The 16,733-nt window shown below is 45.5% G+C and overlaps 2 protein-coding genes across 8 annotated transcripts in view; one reads left to right on the top strand and one right to left on the bottom strand.

Annotated features, from left to right (window-relative positions):
* Positions 1-287: 287 nt before the first annotated feature.
* On the top strand, positions 288-9,444 carry asb5b (ankyrin repeat and SOCS box containing 5b). Of its 4 annotated transcripts, none has more exons than XM_076989497.1 (8): positions 288-542; positions 4,917-4,996; positions 5,172-5,279; positions 5,726-5,876; positions 6,510-6,644; positions 7,611-7,802; positions 8,120-8,358; positions 8,423-8,547. In XM_076989497.1, the coding sequence occupies exons 1-7, from the start codon at positions 347-349 to the stop codon at positions 8,311-8,313; spliced, it is 1,056 nt and encodes a 351-aa protein (XP_076845612.1). In that variant the 5' UTR covers positions 288-346; the 3' UTR covers positions 8,314-8,358; positions 8,423-8,547. The 4 variants fall into 4 exon arrangements, with proteins under 4 accessions (XP_076845612.1, XP_076845614.1, XP_076845613.1 ...); XM_076989500.1 differs by lacking the exons at positions 288-542; positions 8,120-8,358 and adding exons at positions 1,900-2,052; positions 3,700-3,758 and having other exon boundaries at positions 8,423-9,444; XM_076989499.1 differs by lacking the exons at positions 8,120-8,358; positions 8,423-8,547 and adding an exon at positions 9,323-9,444 and having other exon boundaries at positions 291-542.
* Positions 9,445-10,589: 1,145 nt separating this feature from the next.
* wdr17 (WD repeat domain 17) overlaps positions 10,590-16,733 on the bottom strand; it is a 29,936-nt gene continuing 23,792 nt past the window's right edge. For 2 of the 4 annotated variants that reach the window (XM_076989494.1, XM_076989493.1), the window contains exons 23-30: positions 16,453-16,473; positions 15,574-15,685; positions 14,212-14,353; positions 13,933-14,035; positions 13,698-13,799; positions 12,378-12,476; positions 11,394-11,577; positions 10,590-11,223 (exon numbers count right to left, since the gene is read on the bottom strand). In XM_076989494.1, coding sequence (XP_076845609.1) covers positions 11,104-11,223; positions 11,394-11,577; positions 12,378-12,476; positions 13,698-13,799; positions 13,933-14,035; positions 14,212-14,353; positions 15,574-15,685; positions 16,453-16,473 — 883 coding nt within the window. In that variant the 3' untranslated portion in view covers positions 10,590-11,103. Of the gene's footprint in view, positions 11,224-11,393; positions 11,578-12,377; positions 12,477-13,697; positions 13,800-13,932; positions 14,036-14,211; positions 14,354-15,573; positions 15,686-16,262; positions 16,521-16,733 lie in introns of those variants that run through there. The other 2 variants (XM_076989495.1, XM_076989496.1) reach the window with 2 other exon arrangements.

The following is a 16,733-nucleotide window of genomic DNA, read 5'->3' as shown; positions in this document are numbered from 1 at the left end:
CCTCTTTGTTTATTTTTGTCCCCTTACAGGCCTGTAAACAGCGATAACACAGCAGCACAACCATCCGGTCAGTAGACAAGCACTCTGTTTTTCTCCCAGCTCCACCACAACAAAGCCTGTTGCCATGCCTCTTGTAAGTGGCCCATTTTTCCAGTGTGGAGAGTTCAGCTGCCTTATCTGGGTCCTGCTCCAGGCCCAGCTGCCAGCACTGGGCAGGCGGAGGCGGCGGTTGGGGGTGGGTGGGGTGTGCGGGGGGACAGGGCCGGCTTGCCATTTGATCCTTGTCAACACATCACTGGCTGACCCTCATTCCAAAACACTGGCAGACAGGGAGCCTTCTGCAGCAATGAGCGAGGTTCTGGAGGAGCGGCCGTTTGGATCTCACTACACCAATGTCTACCTCTCCATTTTTGTCCTCTTCTGCTTCAAACTATTTGTGAAGATTAGCTTGAATATCCTTACGCATTTCTACGTTGTCAAGGGGAACCGCAAGGAGGCGGCCCGCATCGCGGCCGAGTTCTACGATTTTGGCCAAGGGCACAGTAAGCAAGCTTGGTTTGGGGGGAGGGGGGGGTGGATTTGGGGGGCGGCGGCCTAGGAGTTTTGTTCAGGAAGTGTACCTACATCCTGGTCTTCATAACTATAGTTCAGATCTATGTGTGTGCGCATTTACCAATGTGTCTGGAGTTGTTGATGGGGAGCAGCGGAACAAAGTTGTTCAGATTGGGCCAGGTGTTGGAGAGGTGGGTCAGTGCATGTCTGCAGCTCACATCCCGCGCCAGAGGGCTGCAGTAATCTCCTCTTGAAGTAGAGGCCTCTGTAGGCCCTTGGGAGTGGAGGGACCACAGTGGCAGGGATTCCATACAATGAACAAAGCTGTGGCCTGGTCTTCATGGAGGTTTAAGAGTTGTTGAGGGACATAGAAATCATGGTATCTACCCATGTATCGTTCCATCTCATTCACACTGAGGTCTTACACTTCTTATTATGTCCTCATTACACTGTGATCCTGCCTAGACCACTATTCATTACTTCTCATTCAGTCCGAAATACTTTTCAACTTACAAGCCCAAACTGAAGCTTAAACCATGAATAACCATATTAAATATGTATTATACAGCTTGTTTATTATTTTGAAATTCATTCAGCCTTCTAATTCTTTTACTCCAGAGCCCCTAACAATATTAATCAATATCCCTAACCTTATATTGTTTGAAAGGAATGATTGCACATGTGTGCACATGGTTAGTATTTGTAGTATTTGTAAGCACCACACACTGTTCTGTGCTGTTTGTTTATTTACACTTATTTAAAGTTCTTAATCATTCATCAGAATGTTTCTGAAACTGTTGCTCATTTGATTTTAGGTATAAACTAGCATCAAGTTCACTTTAATGCACTTTATTTTGTGATGAATTTAACATTAGATTTACACCCCCAAAATAATAGTAATATTTACATAATCCAAGTATTCCACAGATTCCCCCGATGTCGCTGTTAAAGACTTCGTTAGAACGACACTGTCCACATATATCGTTAGTCTATTATAAGCTGCCGCCTGCGTAGTTTGGTGACAATACGTTGATGTCTCGTACGATCAGGCTGATTTACACAATACAAATGTTTGTTTTTTCGTCATGTAGTACATGTTAGGCCAGAGGGGCTCGTCATAACAGCGGAAAACTTCACTTTAACGCGAGATATCCACGCGCCCGGAATGCGGAGTTAATTCCGGCGCAGGCAGCGTTTGACCCGAGACGTAAATAGACCAGTCACGCCATCAGCGTCTCCTTCCCTGCAGCAGCGGGCTTCCCTGCCTCGCGCTCGCTCGCGCCTCCAAACAACAACAACCCCAGCGACCAATCAGCGCCCGGGTCCGGCCGCACGCACTAACCCTGCGAAGTAGCAGGGCAAAAGCTGGGACTAACATGCCCGAGGCTTCTAACAGACAGCTCGAGCACTCGGAAAATACGAAGAAGAAAAGAAAGCTAGAGGACTTCGATTATTTCCCGGCTAGAAAGAAGTCGTGCTGGGGCATTTTAACTAGTCAGAGTGAGTAGAGTCGCGCGCAACATTTGTGCGTTTTCCTGCTGTCATCCTGCGTAAACGCATTGCGATAGGCTCGCGAGTTTAATGCCGAGTGGCAGCTGTTTATTTGCGCATGCACAATAGGCCCAATGGTGATACCGGTGGATTACAGTGGGGTCAGGTAGTAGCGCGTGCGACAGACGTGTTGAGCGCCGCGCACGCGAGGACGTCGCGCGGACGGCAGTGTTTTCACGCCATGGCGTCTGGCCTTTATTAGCGTTTGTATGTAACGGAATTGGGGGTTGAGGGTTTCTTGGTAACTTTTTAAAAACTTCTGGTAAATATTATTCCACGCTATTGTCTTGTCCGGTTCAGCATAATAAACGACCCAGAGAAAAGTTATTTTTTAATGGCCCATCTATTTATTGCTTTAAAAGCACTTACCATGCTTTACCTTCTTGTTGAATGTTAAATACATTCGTTATTACCGTATTCAGTAAAGTAGTTGATTAATTATTTTGTTTTATTTCGGAGGATAGGCAGAACTGCTCCTTGCGACTATAAACGACAAAATTCGGTCATGTAGCGGTGAACAGTACACCTGACAGTACACCTGAGAGCTCCATGGCCTACTGCTGTTAGAGCAGCCATCACACCACACACCAGGACTGTTAACATACATTCCCAGTGGAGAGAGAAAGAAATAAACTAGCCTTTGTCAACATCTAACACTTAATCATTTATTGACTTTTCATGTGTAGATTCAGTAACCTCAGTGTGAAGTGAACCCTGACTGGAACAGGGCTGGAATGTTAAGTGTGTTCAAGGCTCTAACCAAGGCGGAGGAGTTTTGGGTTGCTTCCAGGACCTGGTTATCCAGTTAGCCCAGTCCCACAGGACACACTGCTCCATTACACACACACACAGGAGCTGTAGAGGAGACCTGCCAACTCTGCGCTAACTTTAGAGACTGAACCACGACATGAGAACCTGTCTCGCTAAAGCCGCACTGTGCACAGTACGAACACAACACCCAGCGCAGAAAACAAGGTGTAGGATTCTCCTATAATCAGAATTAAAATGAATGAGCATGGTAGTATTTGTGCAGTTATGACTCTCGTTGAGCAGGAGCTTGGATCTTCCTGCTGCAGCCCTGTGGGATGAATGTGGGGTTAAACATTGTCCAGCTGCCCCTGACATGCAGAGAAAAGACTCCCTATTGAAAAGGCTTAGAATGGCCGTTGCTGCTAGGCAACCATCCACAAGGAACAGGAGCACTGACCAGGACAGCTTTCACCCCCCCTGTGGGGAGATGGATATGTTGCTGGAGGTAACTTCTCAGTGGACGTCCTGCTCCTGAACTTTTCAGGCTCCAACGTGACGTGGTTTACCAGCTGATTGGGGAGATAAGGGAAGGCATCAATGGAGAACATCTACTGTGCATGAGTGAAATAAACAAAACCAAAACATTACCTATCTGGGCAGGGGGCCAGCAGACGTGTAGCGCCCGTACAGTGGGGCTCATGACCCCGGCCCCTCTTCCTGGCTCGGTGCCAGGACAGTGGCTGTCTGTGATGCTAGCCTCACTGCCATAGCTGTAGCCATGGCTACTGTCTTGGAGCTCAGTGGTTCGAGGCCTCGTTGAGATGACGGCAAACCTTTCGTTGGCAGGCTTGTCATGTCATACTCATATCAGTGGCTGGACATACCCTGGGGAGATGGAGACCTGGGTACGTACAGCACGGAACCTTTCTCTCTTCTGCATTGTTTCAAGGGGGCGAGAAGGCAGGGTTGCGCAGGGTGGTACGTCTGTTGCATGTGCCAGATGACTGTGCTGCTCAGTGGAGCTCTGTTTAAATATAGCTCCTCTCAGAGGGGATGAATGCATAGGGTATATTACAGATTCACTCATGTTGAATGAGGGGTTGTTGACACTACAGTTATTGTATTTTAATTACATGGTTTGTTTAGTCCTTGTGAGTGGCAAGATTAGCACAATCCACTAATGTGATTTGTGTGTTGCAGTTATGTGTGTGTGTGTGTGTGTGTGTGTACAGGAGGTAATTGTGTGTACAGGAGGGTGTCAGTAACTGTAATTACACATGCAGAATTCCTTTCCATTACACCAAACAGTAACGTTTGTGCTTGAAGGAACGTTCTGTATGCTTCTCTAAGCTTTTAATCTCTCCTAAAGGAAATCGATTCATAGCTCAGCCGTAGATAGCACAGCTGTACTATATTTGCACAGACGGGACCATGGCATTAAAGACACATTGGAAGAGTGTTGTATAAAGCAGAGCTACGTTTCTGGGTATGTTTTGTAAATCAGTGTCATGTTTGCCTGCACAGTGCGTTGGCAGAGCTGAGATGACTTGGTGAGAATCAGGTCATGTGAATGTGCTCGATGGTGGGCAGCTGGTCTTCTGCAGTGACAACCCTCTGCAACTGCTAATGAACACTACACACACACACACACACACACACTCACACACACACACACACACACACACACACACACACACACACACACACACACACACACACACACACACAGTAAATGCAGGGATATGAGTTCCAGTTATCATTATTGTTTCTTTATGGTATGAATGATAAAAAATAGCAGATAACTGCTGTGTGAATTGTATGATTGCTGTACAGGGTACTGTAAACAACAGAAGGCTAACGAAAAATAAGAATTTCACAATGGCAAAAAATATTTTGCTAAATTAGATAGCCAACAGTGAGAAGACGTGGAACTTACATTGGTAAAAAAAAAAGTGGTTGATGTCCAGTGACAGGGTTCAGATGTTCAGTGATAGCTGTGTACTATGTGTACTGTCTGACATGTAACGTGTGTGTGTGTGTGTGTGTGTGTGTGTGTATTATAGGCTCATGGGCAGATCGATCTCCTCTCCATGAAGCTGCCAGCCAGGGACGCCTCCTGGCTCTAAAGACCCTTCTGTCACAGGTGCATACATACACACACACACACACACACACACACACACACACACACACACACACACACACACACACACACACACACACCACCACCAACAACAACAACATGTTTCCTTTACCACAGTTTTGCTTTATAATGGCATGAGGGTATGAGAGAAATATCACCCATTTTCTCCTTCTAGGGTTACAATGCAAACATCATCACCATTGATCATGTGACTCCCCTCCACGAGGCGTGTCTGGGACATCATGTGGCTTGTGCCAGGGCCCTCATTGAGGCCGGTGCTAATGTAAGTCCCGCACTGAGGGTGGTGCTAATGTAACTCCCGCACTGAGGGAGGTGCTAATGTAAGTCCCGCACTGAGGGTGGAGCTAATGTAACTCCCGCACTGAGGGTGGTGCTAATGTGAGTCCTGCACTGAGGGTGGTGCTAATCTAAATCTCTCACTGAGGGGTGTGCTAATGAGGGTGGTGCTAGTGTAAGTTCCTCATTGAGGGTGGTGCTAAAGTAAGTCCCTCACTGAGGGTGGTGCTATTGTAAGTATTCTAAAGACAGCTGCAGTATTACTCTGGCCACCTCACTAGTAACTGCATACATTTATGTGTATGTGTGCTTGTGACTTTGCTTGCTGTTTTGTGGGGCTTCTCCATCTTCTGTAAGTTGTTTTGCATTTTGTACTTGTTATGTATGTATGTCGTGTGTGTGCGTGTGTGTGTGTGTGCGCGCGCACGCTAGGTGAACGCCACCACCATTGATGGAGTTACCCCTCTGTTCAACGCCTGCTCGGCTGGCAGTGCCCCATGTACAGAGGTGCTGTTAGAGCATGGCGCCAATCCCCAGCCTGGCATATGCCAGCCTTCACCCATTCATGAGGCCAGTGGCAAAGGTGAGCGTAGGGGGCGGGGCCATTTCACACCTGAACCTAGGTAGAGACACCTGGGCCTGAACCAGTGTGCTGATATGAGAATGTGACATGTGGAATAGTGATGTAAGGCTAGCCAGGCCACCCATAAGGATGCAGTAATATAACTAAAGCTTTCGTTTAGGGGAAAATGTAATGCATGTAAAATCTCTGGGCTGACGACCTGAAGTGAATAAACAAGGGAGTGAACAGCTAGATTCTTCCAAAAGCAGTATGCATAAGAAAGTGGAAAACTTTGGACAGAGTGTGGACAGCGTGTGAACAGCGTGTGGACAGTGTGTGAACAGCGTGTGGACAGTGTGCGGACAGCGTGTGGACAGCGTGTGGACAGCGTGTGGACAGCGTGTGAACAGCGTGTGGACAGCGTGTGGACAGTGTGCGGACAGCGTGTGGACAGTGTGCGGACAGCGTGTGGACAGCGTGCGAACAGCGTGCGGACAGCGTGCGGACAGTGTGTGGACGACAGCGTGTGGACAGCGTGCGTTCTCCTGTGCTCATGTACCTACCTGTGTCCTTCCATGTTTGATCTACTGGGTTTCTCAGTCATTCTCTGTTTCCTTTTGTTGTTGTGTGTTTCTCCTGCTGGTCTGTGCTCAGGTAGGACAGCTTGTGTGGAAGCTCTCATAGCGTGGGGGGCCGATGTTGACTACGACATCCCCCATCTGGGAACCCCGCTCTACATCGCCTGCATCTCTCAAGAGCTGGAATGTACTCGGACACTTCTACATGGAGGTCAGTTGTGAATGTTATTATTATTATTAGTAGTAATAGTTTTATTAATAATATTATTATTATTATTAGTAGTAGTAGTAGTAATAGTTTAATTATTATTATTATTATTGCAATAGGGATTGCATAAAGGCTTACAAAGCATCCTCATTCCATTACTGTTTTCTATAACAATAAATAAACCACCTTGGTGTTTCATTGATCTCTCTTGTGATTGGGTGGGGCCCCTTGGATGTGGGAGGAGCTTTGTGAGGTGCTGATGAACACAGCCCGCCTTAAAAACTACAAAAAAAAATACAACCCGCCTTAGGCATTTGACCACAGAGTACATGAAGGAGGTGGTTGGTATTGGATCTAAGGGTTTACAGCTGGGCTTATAGGCGATAAGAAACGCCATTACATAATCTGGTGCATGTCCATGAATGTACTCAAAGATTAATAGAATTTAAAATTCAGTTTTGCGGGGAGCAGAAAGCTGGTGGAGAGAAAATAAGATTGGTCTGATATCATCATTTGTGACTGTACACATTGGAAAATGTGTGTGTGTGTGTGTGTGTGTGTGTGTGTGTGTGTGTGTTGACGGAGAATGCAGTAAAGAATGCAAGACAGTCCAGTCTCAAAACAGCAAAGTTCAAAAGTGGAGCATAGGGTTGAGATGTTTTTAACCTGGCCGCATGACCAGGAGTGACCAGGAGTGTGAGCAGAAGGAGTGATGGGATGACAAACGTCTGCACCTGATGTGCACTGAACCAGAAGACCTTCACATGTTCCTGGATTTAGTTGCAGGAAAATTCATCCAGGTCTTTATGAGCTACATGTAAGCTTTGCTTCAGACAAATAATAGTGTCTAAGACGGATGGACAAGAAGCTCCGTCTATGGTATGCAGTGATCAGCTGTGACATAAGCCAGTTATGCATACTCAGCTGAACTGAGTGTAGTCCACTTTACTAATAAACCACATTTCCCAGGTGCCAATGTACAGAAGGGTCGCTTCCTGGAGACGCCCCTACATGCAGCTGCACAGAAGGACAGCCCGGAAATCATCAAAGTGCTGCTGGAATTCGGCGCCAACGTAAGCGCTCGCAACCTGGAACTGCAAAAACCAGTGGAAACAGCGCCCCCTAGCAGCATGGCAGAGGGTGTGTTACTGCTATATGAAGGTGAGGTGCACATTCCATACGCATGCAGGGATCAGAATCCTGTCATCCTGTTTGATTCTCTCTAAGCTCTCCCTCTCTGTTAGAATGGGCCAAGACATTCATGGATACAGAGCTTTTTTTACTTTTAGAGTTTTGAGATTTTAGAGATTTTTACAGATTGAGACTAGAATGGTCACATTATGCATGCAGAGAAAAATACATCATCACGAAACTATTATACTACTATAGTACTACACACATGGCCAAATGCTGTTTGTCTACGTCCCACAAAATTCCCTGTTTTCCTGTCCTGTTTATTTCCAAACACAACTACTCAGAACTGTGCCAGAACACACTGGAAGGCCCCAGAAGGCAATGCCCCACCTGCTGTGTGTTTTTACTGCATGAATACAGTTTAATCTTCAAAAACAAAAGACTTAAACAAAGGTTTCAGTGTTGTGGGATTACAGAATTTTGGCCAGATCTTCTGTGCTCCAACGGAATGTCCATGCATGTCTTAACAGTACAGTAAAGATTTAACTATGAAAAGGTCTTGTGTGTGTGTGTGTGTGTGTGTGTGTGTGTGTGTGTGTGTGTGTGTGTGTGTGTGTGTGTGTGTGTGTGTGTGTGTGTGTGTGTAGCTACCCCATGCTCGCTAAGCCAGCTGTGCAGACTGAGGATCAGAGAGTATCTGGGGCGGCCCAGACTCCACCTCATACCCCAACTCAGACTGCCCACCCTGCTCCAGAGATTCCTGCAGTACAGATAGAGCCCTTTCCTCTCCTCCACTCCCTTCTCCTTCTTTCTCCTCTCCTCCACTCCCTTCTCCTTCTTTCTCCTCTCCTCCACTCCCTTCTCCTTCTTTCTCCTCTCCTCCACTCCCTTCTCCTTCTTTCTCCTCTCCTCCACTCCCTTCTCCTTCTTTCTCCTCTCCTCCACTCCCTTCTCCTTCTTTCTCCTCTCCTCCACTCCCTTCTCCTTCTTTCTCCTCTCCTCCACTCCCTTCTCCTTCTTTCTCCTCTCCTCCACTCCCTTCTCCTTCTTTCTCCTCTCCTCCACTCCCTTCTCCTTCTTTCTCCTCTCCTCCACTCCCTTCTCCTTCTTTCTCCTCTCCTCCACTCCCTTCTCCCCTCTCCAACCATCCCCTCCCCATCATATGCTCTTTATTCTCTATCCTTTAATTGCATTTATTAAACTTCCTTTGCAACCACAAACACAAAGGATTATTTTATTTAGTTTATAGTTCTCGTCACTAAAAGGTATTTTAAATGTTGAGCCTATAACAAACATGTTTTATGTGTGGAAACTTTACTGAATGCAATCTAAATTAATGCATCTAAAATATATATTGTACTTTTATATATATGTAAAAAAAACATTTATACAGTCAAATCTGGAATGTCCGATCAACACATGGCAGTCAGTATTGGCACAGAGATTTTCTGGCCTCGGGTTTCATGTGAATGTCAGAATTTCAGAATAATTTTCCTTATTTTTCTTTTCTTTTCTTAACATGTGTCCTGATGTCTCTGTACAACCAGATGTGCTGTGTTCAGTCTTCTGAAGGTAGTGGACCAGATTCACATCTGAACAGCACTTTTGCCAAAATGGAGCATATAAAAAAAAACATATGCACAGAAATAAAGACTCCATGAGAATATTTCATCATTGTTCTGCTTTTCTTTACACTGAGGCGAGACGGCGTGTGTTGCTGCTGTTTGGAGAGGAGAGATATTTTATGACCTCTGTGCATGCAGGACGATAAACTATACGTAGAGCAGGTTTGATGTACAAACTAATTTAAAGCAGACACCTGCCCTGGTGAAGTTTCACGTGAATGTCAGGACTGGTTAGTTTACTGAATATCCACCAATAAAACGGAGCAGACAAACAGGAAGCAAGAAACAGATTGGCCAGTCGCGGGCTGGGCGTGATCATTTTAATAAGTATCACTGGAGTATGACCATAAGCCAAAGCTGCCATGCTTTTGTCCGACGGGCACGCCCGAGTCTACAGGAACACCTCCCTCCTGCTCCGGCGCCATTCCATCACAGTAGCGATATAAAAAAATAAATACATCAATAAAATGAGTTTCATGTATTTTATGTAGGTTTTCCGTGCCTTGTGTAAACGGATGGATGCTGTACCCTGTTCAACTGTGGAATCTGAAGGAAACTGGAGCAACAAAATATACATACCAAACCAGTACAGTTCACAGTGCAATCTGATGAAAGACTTGATCTCTAAGGATTTACTGAACACAAACTAATGTCTCAAAAATCATTAGAATTGTTCTTTAGTAACACAGATATTTAAGTAAATTGACTGTAAGAGATTGATTTGAAGTTACACTTACAGGTTGCTATACTCTGAATTTTGACATCTTCGTGTCTATGATATGCTAATACAGAACTTACTGATGCTCTGATTCATGTACTAATTTAAGGCACACACTCTAGACACGTGACTATTAGTAAAACATATCAAATATTTTGTCTACTTCATACAAGAATGGTCTCATTCTCTTTTATGAGAGATCTTTCTCTGGGTTACAGTATCCTAACATATTGCCCAAGTTCTCTATGATTATATGAAGTCTTGAGTTATTACAACAATAAATAATAAACAGTAATTTAAGAAAAAAAATAGCTTGTACCGAGCTTGGATTTGTAGCACAAACAAACTCTAAAACAAAAGTCCCTGAATGAAAAGCAGCATTCTTAAAATATAAATGCGATGTTCAGTTTCAAAATGAATCTCTTAGTTTTTGGTTCTACTGAAATCATATGTAGGTTTTTGCCTCAGCAGCTAACAGACGCCCATCCCAGTCACTAGAGCAACAAACACATGAGGAGTCTCACCTCCAGAACCACAAAAAGCAAGTCTAATCTACTCCAAGCATCCATCCTGTCCACCAATAAGCACTGGACAGAAAAAACTTTGATCCTTTCCATAAATTTAAAGTATCTGCAATTTCTAGAATTAATAAAAGTTAGATAAACAACAACAAATGAAACAAACAAAATGAAAACAAAAAAATAACTCTACCATCAGGTCCACTTGTCTTAAGACCAGCTTTGGTGAATCCTGATGATGATATGAAATTCTGGCTAGTGCACACATGTTCCAACAACAACACACGAATGGCTAAACATCAGAAAGCGTTGTCTGAATCACAGTTAACATCACCATGGCCTCTCCAAAAGAGTGCATCTTCTCCCCTAGAGAACAGAGATGTCTGACCCCTATGTTAAACACTGCCGTCCTTGTCCTTTATGGAACTGAATACTGCTCATACTCTTCTGTGTTTCTGCGAGGGTGCTTAGAAGGGGTTGAGACGTAGACCCGTCCCCAAAGGAGAGAACGGGTTCACCTTGGCCCACATCAAGGCATCGTTGAGCGAAATTGCCGACTTGTCATCCTCCAGGAAGAACACTGGCCCCTGTCAATCAAAACAAGAACAGTGGCCCTAACAATACAGTCCTAAATGTGAAGGGGGAAATCGTGTCTGTTGACACTCTTATATTTGTGTGTTTATTATTATTTTGTGTGTGTGTGTGTGTGTGTGTGTGTGTGTGTGTGTGTGTGTGTGTGTGTGTGTGTAGGCCTTGCCTGTATCCTGAGGCCAGTAAAGCAGGAGACCTGCACATCTGAGTGGCTGGGGAGATTGGAGCCCGTAACGTAGTCTGGGCCCTGCAGGCCTCTCATAGGCTCCTCCCCCATTCGTCTGAGTAGTTGGCTAAACTCCGCCCTCTGAGCCTCGGTTGGAGGTGTGTAGGGCAGGTCTTCTGTTCCTCTGGGTGCGAGACACCAACCGTTAGACCTGAGGGACCCTACAATTCCAGTTGGGTCTTTCCCTCTGGGCATAAATTTATGAAGTATATATATATATTTCACAAACAGACTCTTGAACAACGACAGCCGTCAACCAGCCTAAACACATTCTGCTTTTCCCTAATGTCTGTTCAGCTCCTTCTATCCTTCTGTCTCCTAAAGTGTCTCATTCCTGGCAGATAAACAGATCTTAAACTGATCTGGTCAATATGATGCATTCATTATTCATTTAGTCCACAATCCTAAAACATTACAGTAGTTCCTGTGAAGTTGATAACAATATGGGGTTTGTTTTTTTTCAAAATATGCACACCACAAAGTAAAGTTTATCCGGAAAATACTTATTCGGTAAGTAGTGTGCTAGCTAAATGTATTTACTGTGATCCACAGAGGTAGTCTAGTGTAAACGCTATTGGACACTCTTTTTATGTATTCTGTGGTATAGTTGAGGCAATTGTGAAGATGCTAATGAAATTCAAGCAGAGCTCAGAAGTGAGAAGAAGAATACAAGCACTTGGCTGAATGAACAGAATGTAATTGGGTATGTGTATGTGACGATGTGTTTGTGCGTCTGTATGTGTTGTGTGTGTGTGTGTGTGTGTGTGTGTGTGTGTGTGTGTGTGTGTGTTTGTGTGGGTCTGTGTGTGTGTCTGTGTATTGTGATTGTTTGCTTGTGTATGCACTTGTGTTTGTGTGTGAGCATGTTTGTGTGTGTGATTGTATTTGTGTGTATATGTGTGTGTGTGTGTGTGTGCTACTGACTTGTTGAGTGAGTGTGTGCAGGCTCTCCAGGCCTCTAGCTCCACTGACAGCTGTTCAATCTGTAGGGGGACAGCCACTTCCCTCCTCTTCAACAGTTGACTGGGGCAGACGGACAGACACCACGGAGGATGTGTGTGACATAAAGATAAAGCAGGAAAAATGTGAGTCATTGACTGAGAAAGACAAAGTGACAAAACAGTGAAAGACAGTGACAGCTGGATGGAGGACATGATGTTGGGGTGGGGTTGGGTTGGGGATGAGGGGTGCAGAAATGGGGAGTGGGTGGGATTTTAGTGAAGACAGGGTGAGTGGGTGGAGTTATGGTGAGTGGGTGGGGTTTGAGCGAAGACAGGGTGAGTGGGTGGAGTTATGGTGAGGGGGTGGGGTTTGAGCGAGGAGAGGGTGAGGAGGTAAGGGGGTGGAGTTATGATGAGGGGGTGGGGCTGGTGGGAGTTTTTGGTATGCAAAAACTTTCCCCCAAATGCCATATCAGCTTAGAGACAACATAGCGAATGACAAGGGAGCAGCTCCCACTGGGTTAAATGTAACATACTCTGAGAGCCACTATTATTAAACTATGGCTCTACCACCAAAAAACGTCCAGCCAAGAGTCACAAATTGACGAGAAAGGTTAACATAGTAAAGTGTTGTGAAGTACAGTGGGCTTGATTCACAAAACCTGACAGTACTTGTGCTAAGCTACACAAAATGTGTGACATGGTATTTAAATCCTATTCATAAAGTTACCATGGCGATAATTTGTGCACTACTCTCAACTTACTGCTGTGGCAAATTCTCCTGAGGCCACGGTGAAAGCCAATCAAAATGAACATGTAAATGAGGCTGACCAAGTTAAAATGTCCCACCAAGACATGAGCAACTAACCCCAGTAATCAGTGTAACGCTGAGAACTCCCAGTCGCATAAGAATGTAACGCATTCGTAACTTTCACCAAGACAGGATCTGCACAGTCGTGCTGAGGTGGTGACTCTGTTAGAGAAAGGATCACCAAATCCACACTGGCTTCTTCTCTGTGACTCAGACAGGCTCACGTGGCATTTCTGCAGTGCGGCAGTTTGTAATGAACTGCTACTGTCATATGCAAATGAGGAGAAAATGTGGTGCCACCTTATATCAGGCACACGGTAAAATACACCAGCGTCCCACACGTACGAACGAGGAGTTACTGCTGCACCATTTCATGCTGATGTCACATTAAATCTGACGGAGATGTTTGGTCCATTGTCTGGTGCTGCCCGTAGACAGTGTGGATGTGAGGCAGGCAGACAGAAGATCAGACGCCAGCCCTCAGACGCTTACCTCGTGTACTCATACAGGGCTGGGACGAGACTGCTGTACTGTCTCCCAATGGCCAACAACGCCCCGACATAGCCACAGAGAATCAGCAACTCATTACGATCCCTAAGAGCGAACGCACACACACACGCACACGCACACACATGCACACAGTTGGACATAATGAACAGCAAACGGTCAGTGATGATCCTGACTGTTCATCCTGAAGCTCTTTGGTGGGCATGACTAACACACTTACTCACTGCACTTGGTCAGAAGGAGTCGGTCAGTTCTGATGTAGCTCAGCAGGTCCAGGATGGGAGAGACAGAGTCTACAGTCCAGTCAGGACAGCTCAACTGCTCTGTTAGGAAAGACTGTAGTCAAAATACAGAGAAATCTAGATACACTAACTCTTCAAAATCTAGATACACTAACTCTTTGTAAAAAAAAAGGGAGGGGGTGTATAAGGGAGTGTATCTAGTTTTCTAATTCACAAACATCTTACTTCCTGTGAAGCCTGACCATACCCTCTCTCACCTTTGACGTAGGCGAGGCCGATGGGCAGAGCTTTCTCTGGGTCGGGGCTGAGCAGGTGGTACTTCACCGCCTGGTGGACGTCTCCCTCGCTGCACGCCGTCTCCGCCAGATCTTTACACTCCTCCAGGCTTGGCAGACCACACTACAGAGAGGACGATGCAAGAAACACGTTCACGCAATACTGGAAGCTATGTGAGCGGATCAGTCCCAGACTAAATTATTAAACCAGACAGGTCAACAGCAAACCTAAAAGGCTCTTATGAATGCCTAATGCAATTTTAGTGTTTTTCAATGAGATAAGTCTTCATTAGGTGTTTACTTTTTACTGTTTAATTAGACAGTAATTGACTCTGCTGTTCATACAGCCTGTAGGTGTTCATAGCATAAAATTGGTGCCAGAACAAAGAGTCTTGATAGTCTTACATGACTCTTGAGACATTGTGGGTCAACCTGGGTTATATCTGACGGTTAAAAGAGCTCAAGGTACAGAGCGGTATTCAACAACTGCCACCACACTGCCACACAACACACACTTTCATATTTGGCTTTGTAGACAATGACCAGACGGGAGGAGCAGAGTGTTTAGGGTGTCAGTGAGGTGAAGGGAGTGGTGTTTGGGGGACAGTGAGGTAAACAGAGTGGTGTTTGGGGGTCAGTGAGGTGAACGGAGTGGTGTTTGGGGGTCAGTGAGGTGAAGGGAGTGGTGTTTGGGGGACAGTGAGGTGAACAGAGTGGTGTTTGGGGGTCAGTGAGGTGAAGGGAGTGGTGTTTGGGGGACAGTGAGGTGAACAGAGTGGTGTTTGGGGGACAGTGAGGTGAACAGAGTGGTGTTTGGGGTGTCAGTGAGGTGAAAGGAGTGGTGTTTGGGGGACAGTGAGGTGAACGGAGTGGTGTTTGGGGGTCAGTGAGGCGAACAGAGTGGTGTTTGGGGGTCAGTGAGAATGAACGGAGTGGTGTTTGGGGTCAGTGAAGTGAATGGAGTGGTGTTTGGGGTCAGTGAGGTGAACAGAGTGGTGTTTGGGGTCAGTGAGGTGAACAGAGTGGTGTTTGGGGGTCAGTGAGGTGAACAGAGTGGTGTTTGGGGGTCAGTGAAGTGAATGTAGTGGTGTTGGGGGTCAGTGAGGTGAACGGAGTGGTGTTTGGGGTCAGTGAGGTGAACAGAGTGGTGTTTGGGGGTCAGTGAGGTGAACAGAGTGGTGTTTGGGGGTCAGTGAGAATGAACGGAGTGGTGTTTGGGGTCAGTGAGGTGAACAGAGTGGTGTTTGGGGGTCAGTGAGGTGAACAGAGTGGTGTTTGGGGGTCAGTGAAGTGAATGGAGTGGTGTTTGGTGGTGTGATAGTGGTTTGGTGTTGGGGGTGTCACCTTTTCATGCAGGTCATTGATTTCAGCAGTGCTGCCAGGATAAAAGGCACACAGTCTGGCTAAGAGCAGCTCGTTATCAGGAATCAGCATGAGCAGACGGGCAGCTAGATCCCTGCAGAGAAACAGCACACCAGAACACACACACCAATCATTTAAGTTAAGTGTAAGATTTAAGTGTGTGTGTGTGTGGTTGTTTGTGCATGAAAGCCATGTATATGCATGCATCTCTGCATTGGACAGACGTGTGCACATGTGGGCATGCGTGTGTGTGTGTGTGTGTGTGTGTGTGTGTGTGTGTGTGTGTGTGTGTGTTATCCATGCGGCATGCTCTGTGGTGCTGCCAGTTCATCTTTACTACAGTATCTATCATAGTAAATATAACACTGTAATGCATTGGTTAATTAGTTACATATGTATATATTCTATACTATGGTGAATATATGAAAAGTTCAGTAATGCATAAACTCCAATGAAAATACACATATACATATACACATGAAAATAATTTCACCAAATCATAAATCCTGTATTCTGTAGGATGTCTACCATCAGAATCAGAAATACTTTATTGATCCCAGGTGAGAAATTGCACTTGTGTGTGTGTGTGTGTGTGTGTGTGTGTGTGTGTGTGTGTGTGTGTGTGTGTGTGTGTGTGTGTGTGTGTGTGTGTGCGTGTGTGCGTGCGTGTGTGTGCGTGTGCACAAGTGTGTGTGTGTGTGGTGTGTGTCATGGTGTGTGTGTGCATGAACACCTATTATGTGATTATTCAAATTTCTGGAAGAAAAATAAGTTTTGAAAAAGGCTAAAATAATGTAGCCTATGTAAATAATGACCGTGCTAGCAGTGACAGTAACGATGTGGAGAGGGGAGAGGGGATACCTGTTTCCAACACACGGAAAACTAGAAACGGGGAGGACAGAACAGATGCAGTGAGCTTAAGTGTCAGCCTTAAACACACACACACACACACACACACACACACACACACACACACACACACACACACACACACAATGATTTAAAACAACACTGGAATAGGTGTGTACACTGTTACATCTCAAAGGTGGAGAAGTCCTCACACAGAAATAAACTTTAAGGTCCATGTGTCAGAGCAAGGCAGTCAATCTGCCGAACACTGTGTGGGGTGATTCTGCTACTAA

The sequence above is a fragment of the Brachyhypopomus gauderio genome, unplaced genomic scaffold (genome assembly GCF_052324685.1).
Source record: "Brachyhypopomus gauderio isolate BG-103 unplaced genomic scaffold, BGAUD_0.2 sc68, whole genome shotgun sequence".
Lineage (NCBI taxonomy): Eukaryota > Metazoa > Chordata > Actinopteri > Gymnotiformes > Hypopomidae > Brachyhypopomus > Brachyhypopomus gauderio.
Note: the sequence above shows the minus strand (reverse complement) of the source record. Positions and strands in the feature narration are given on the sequence as shown.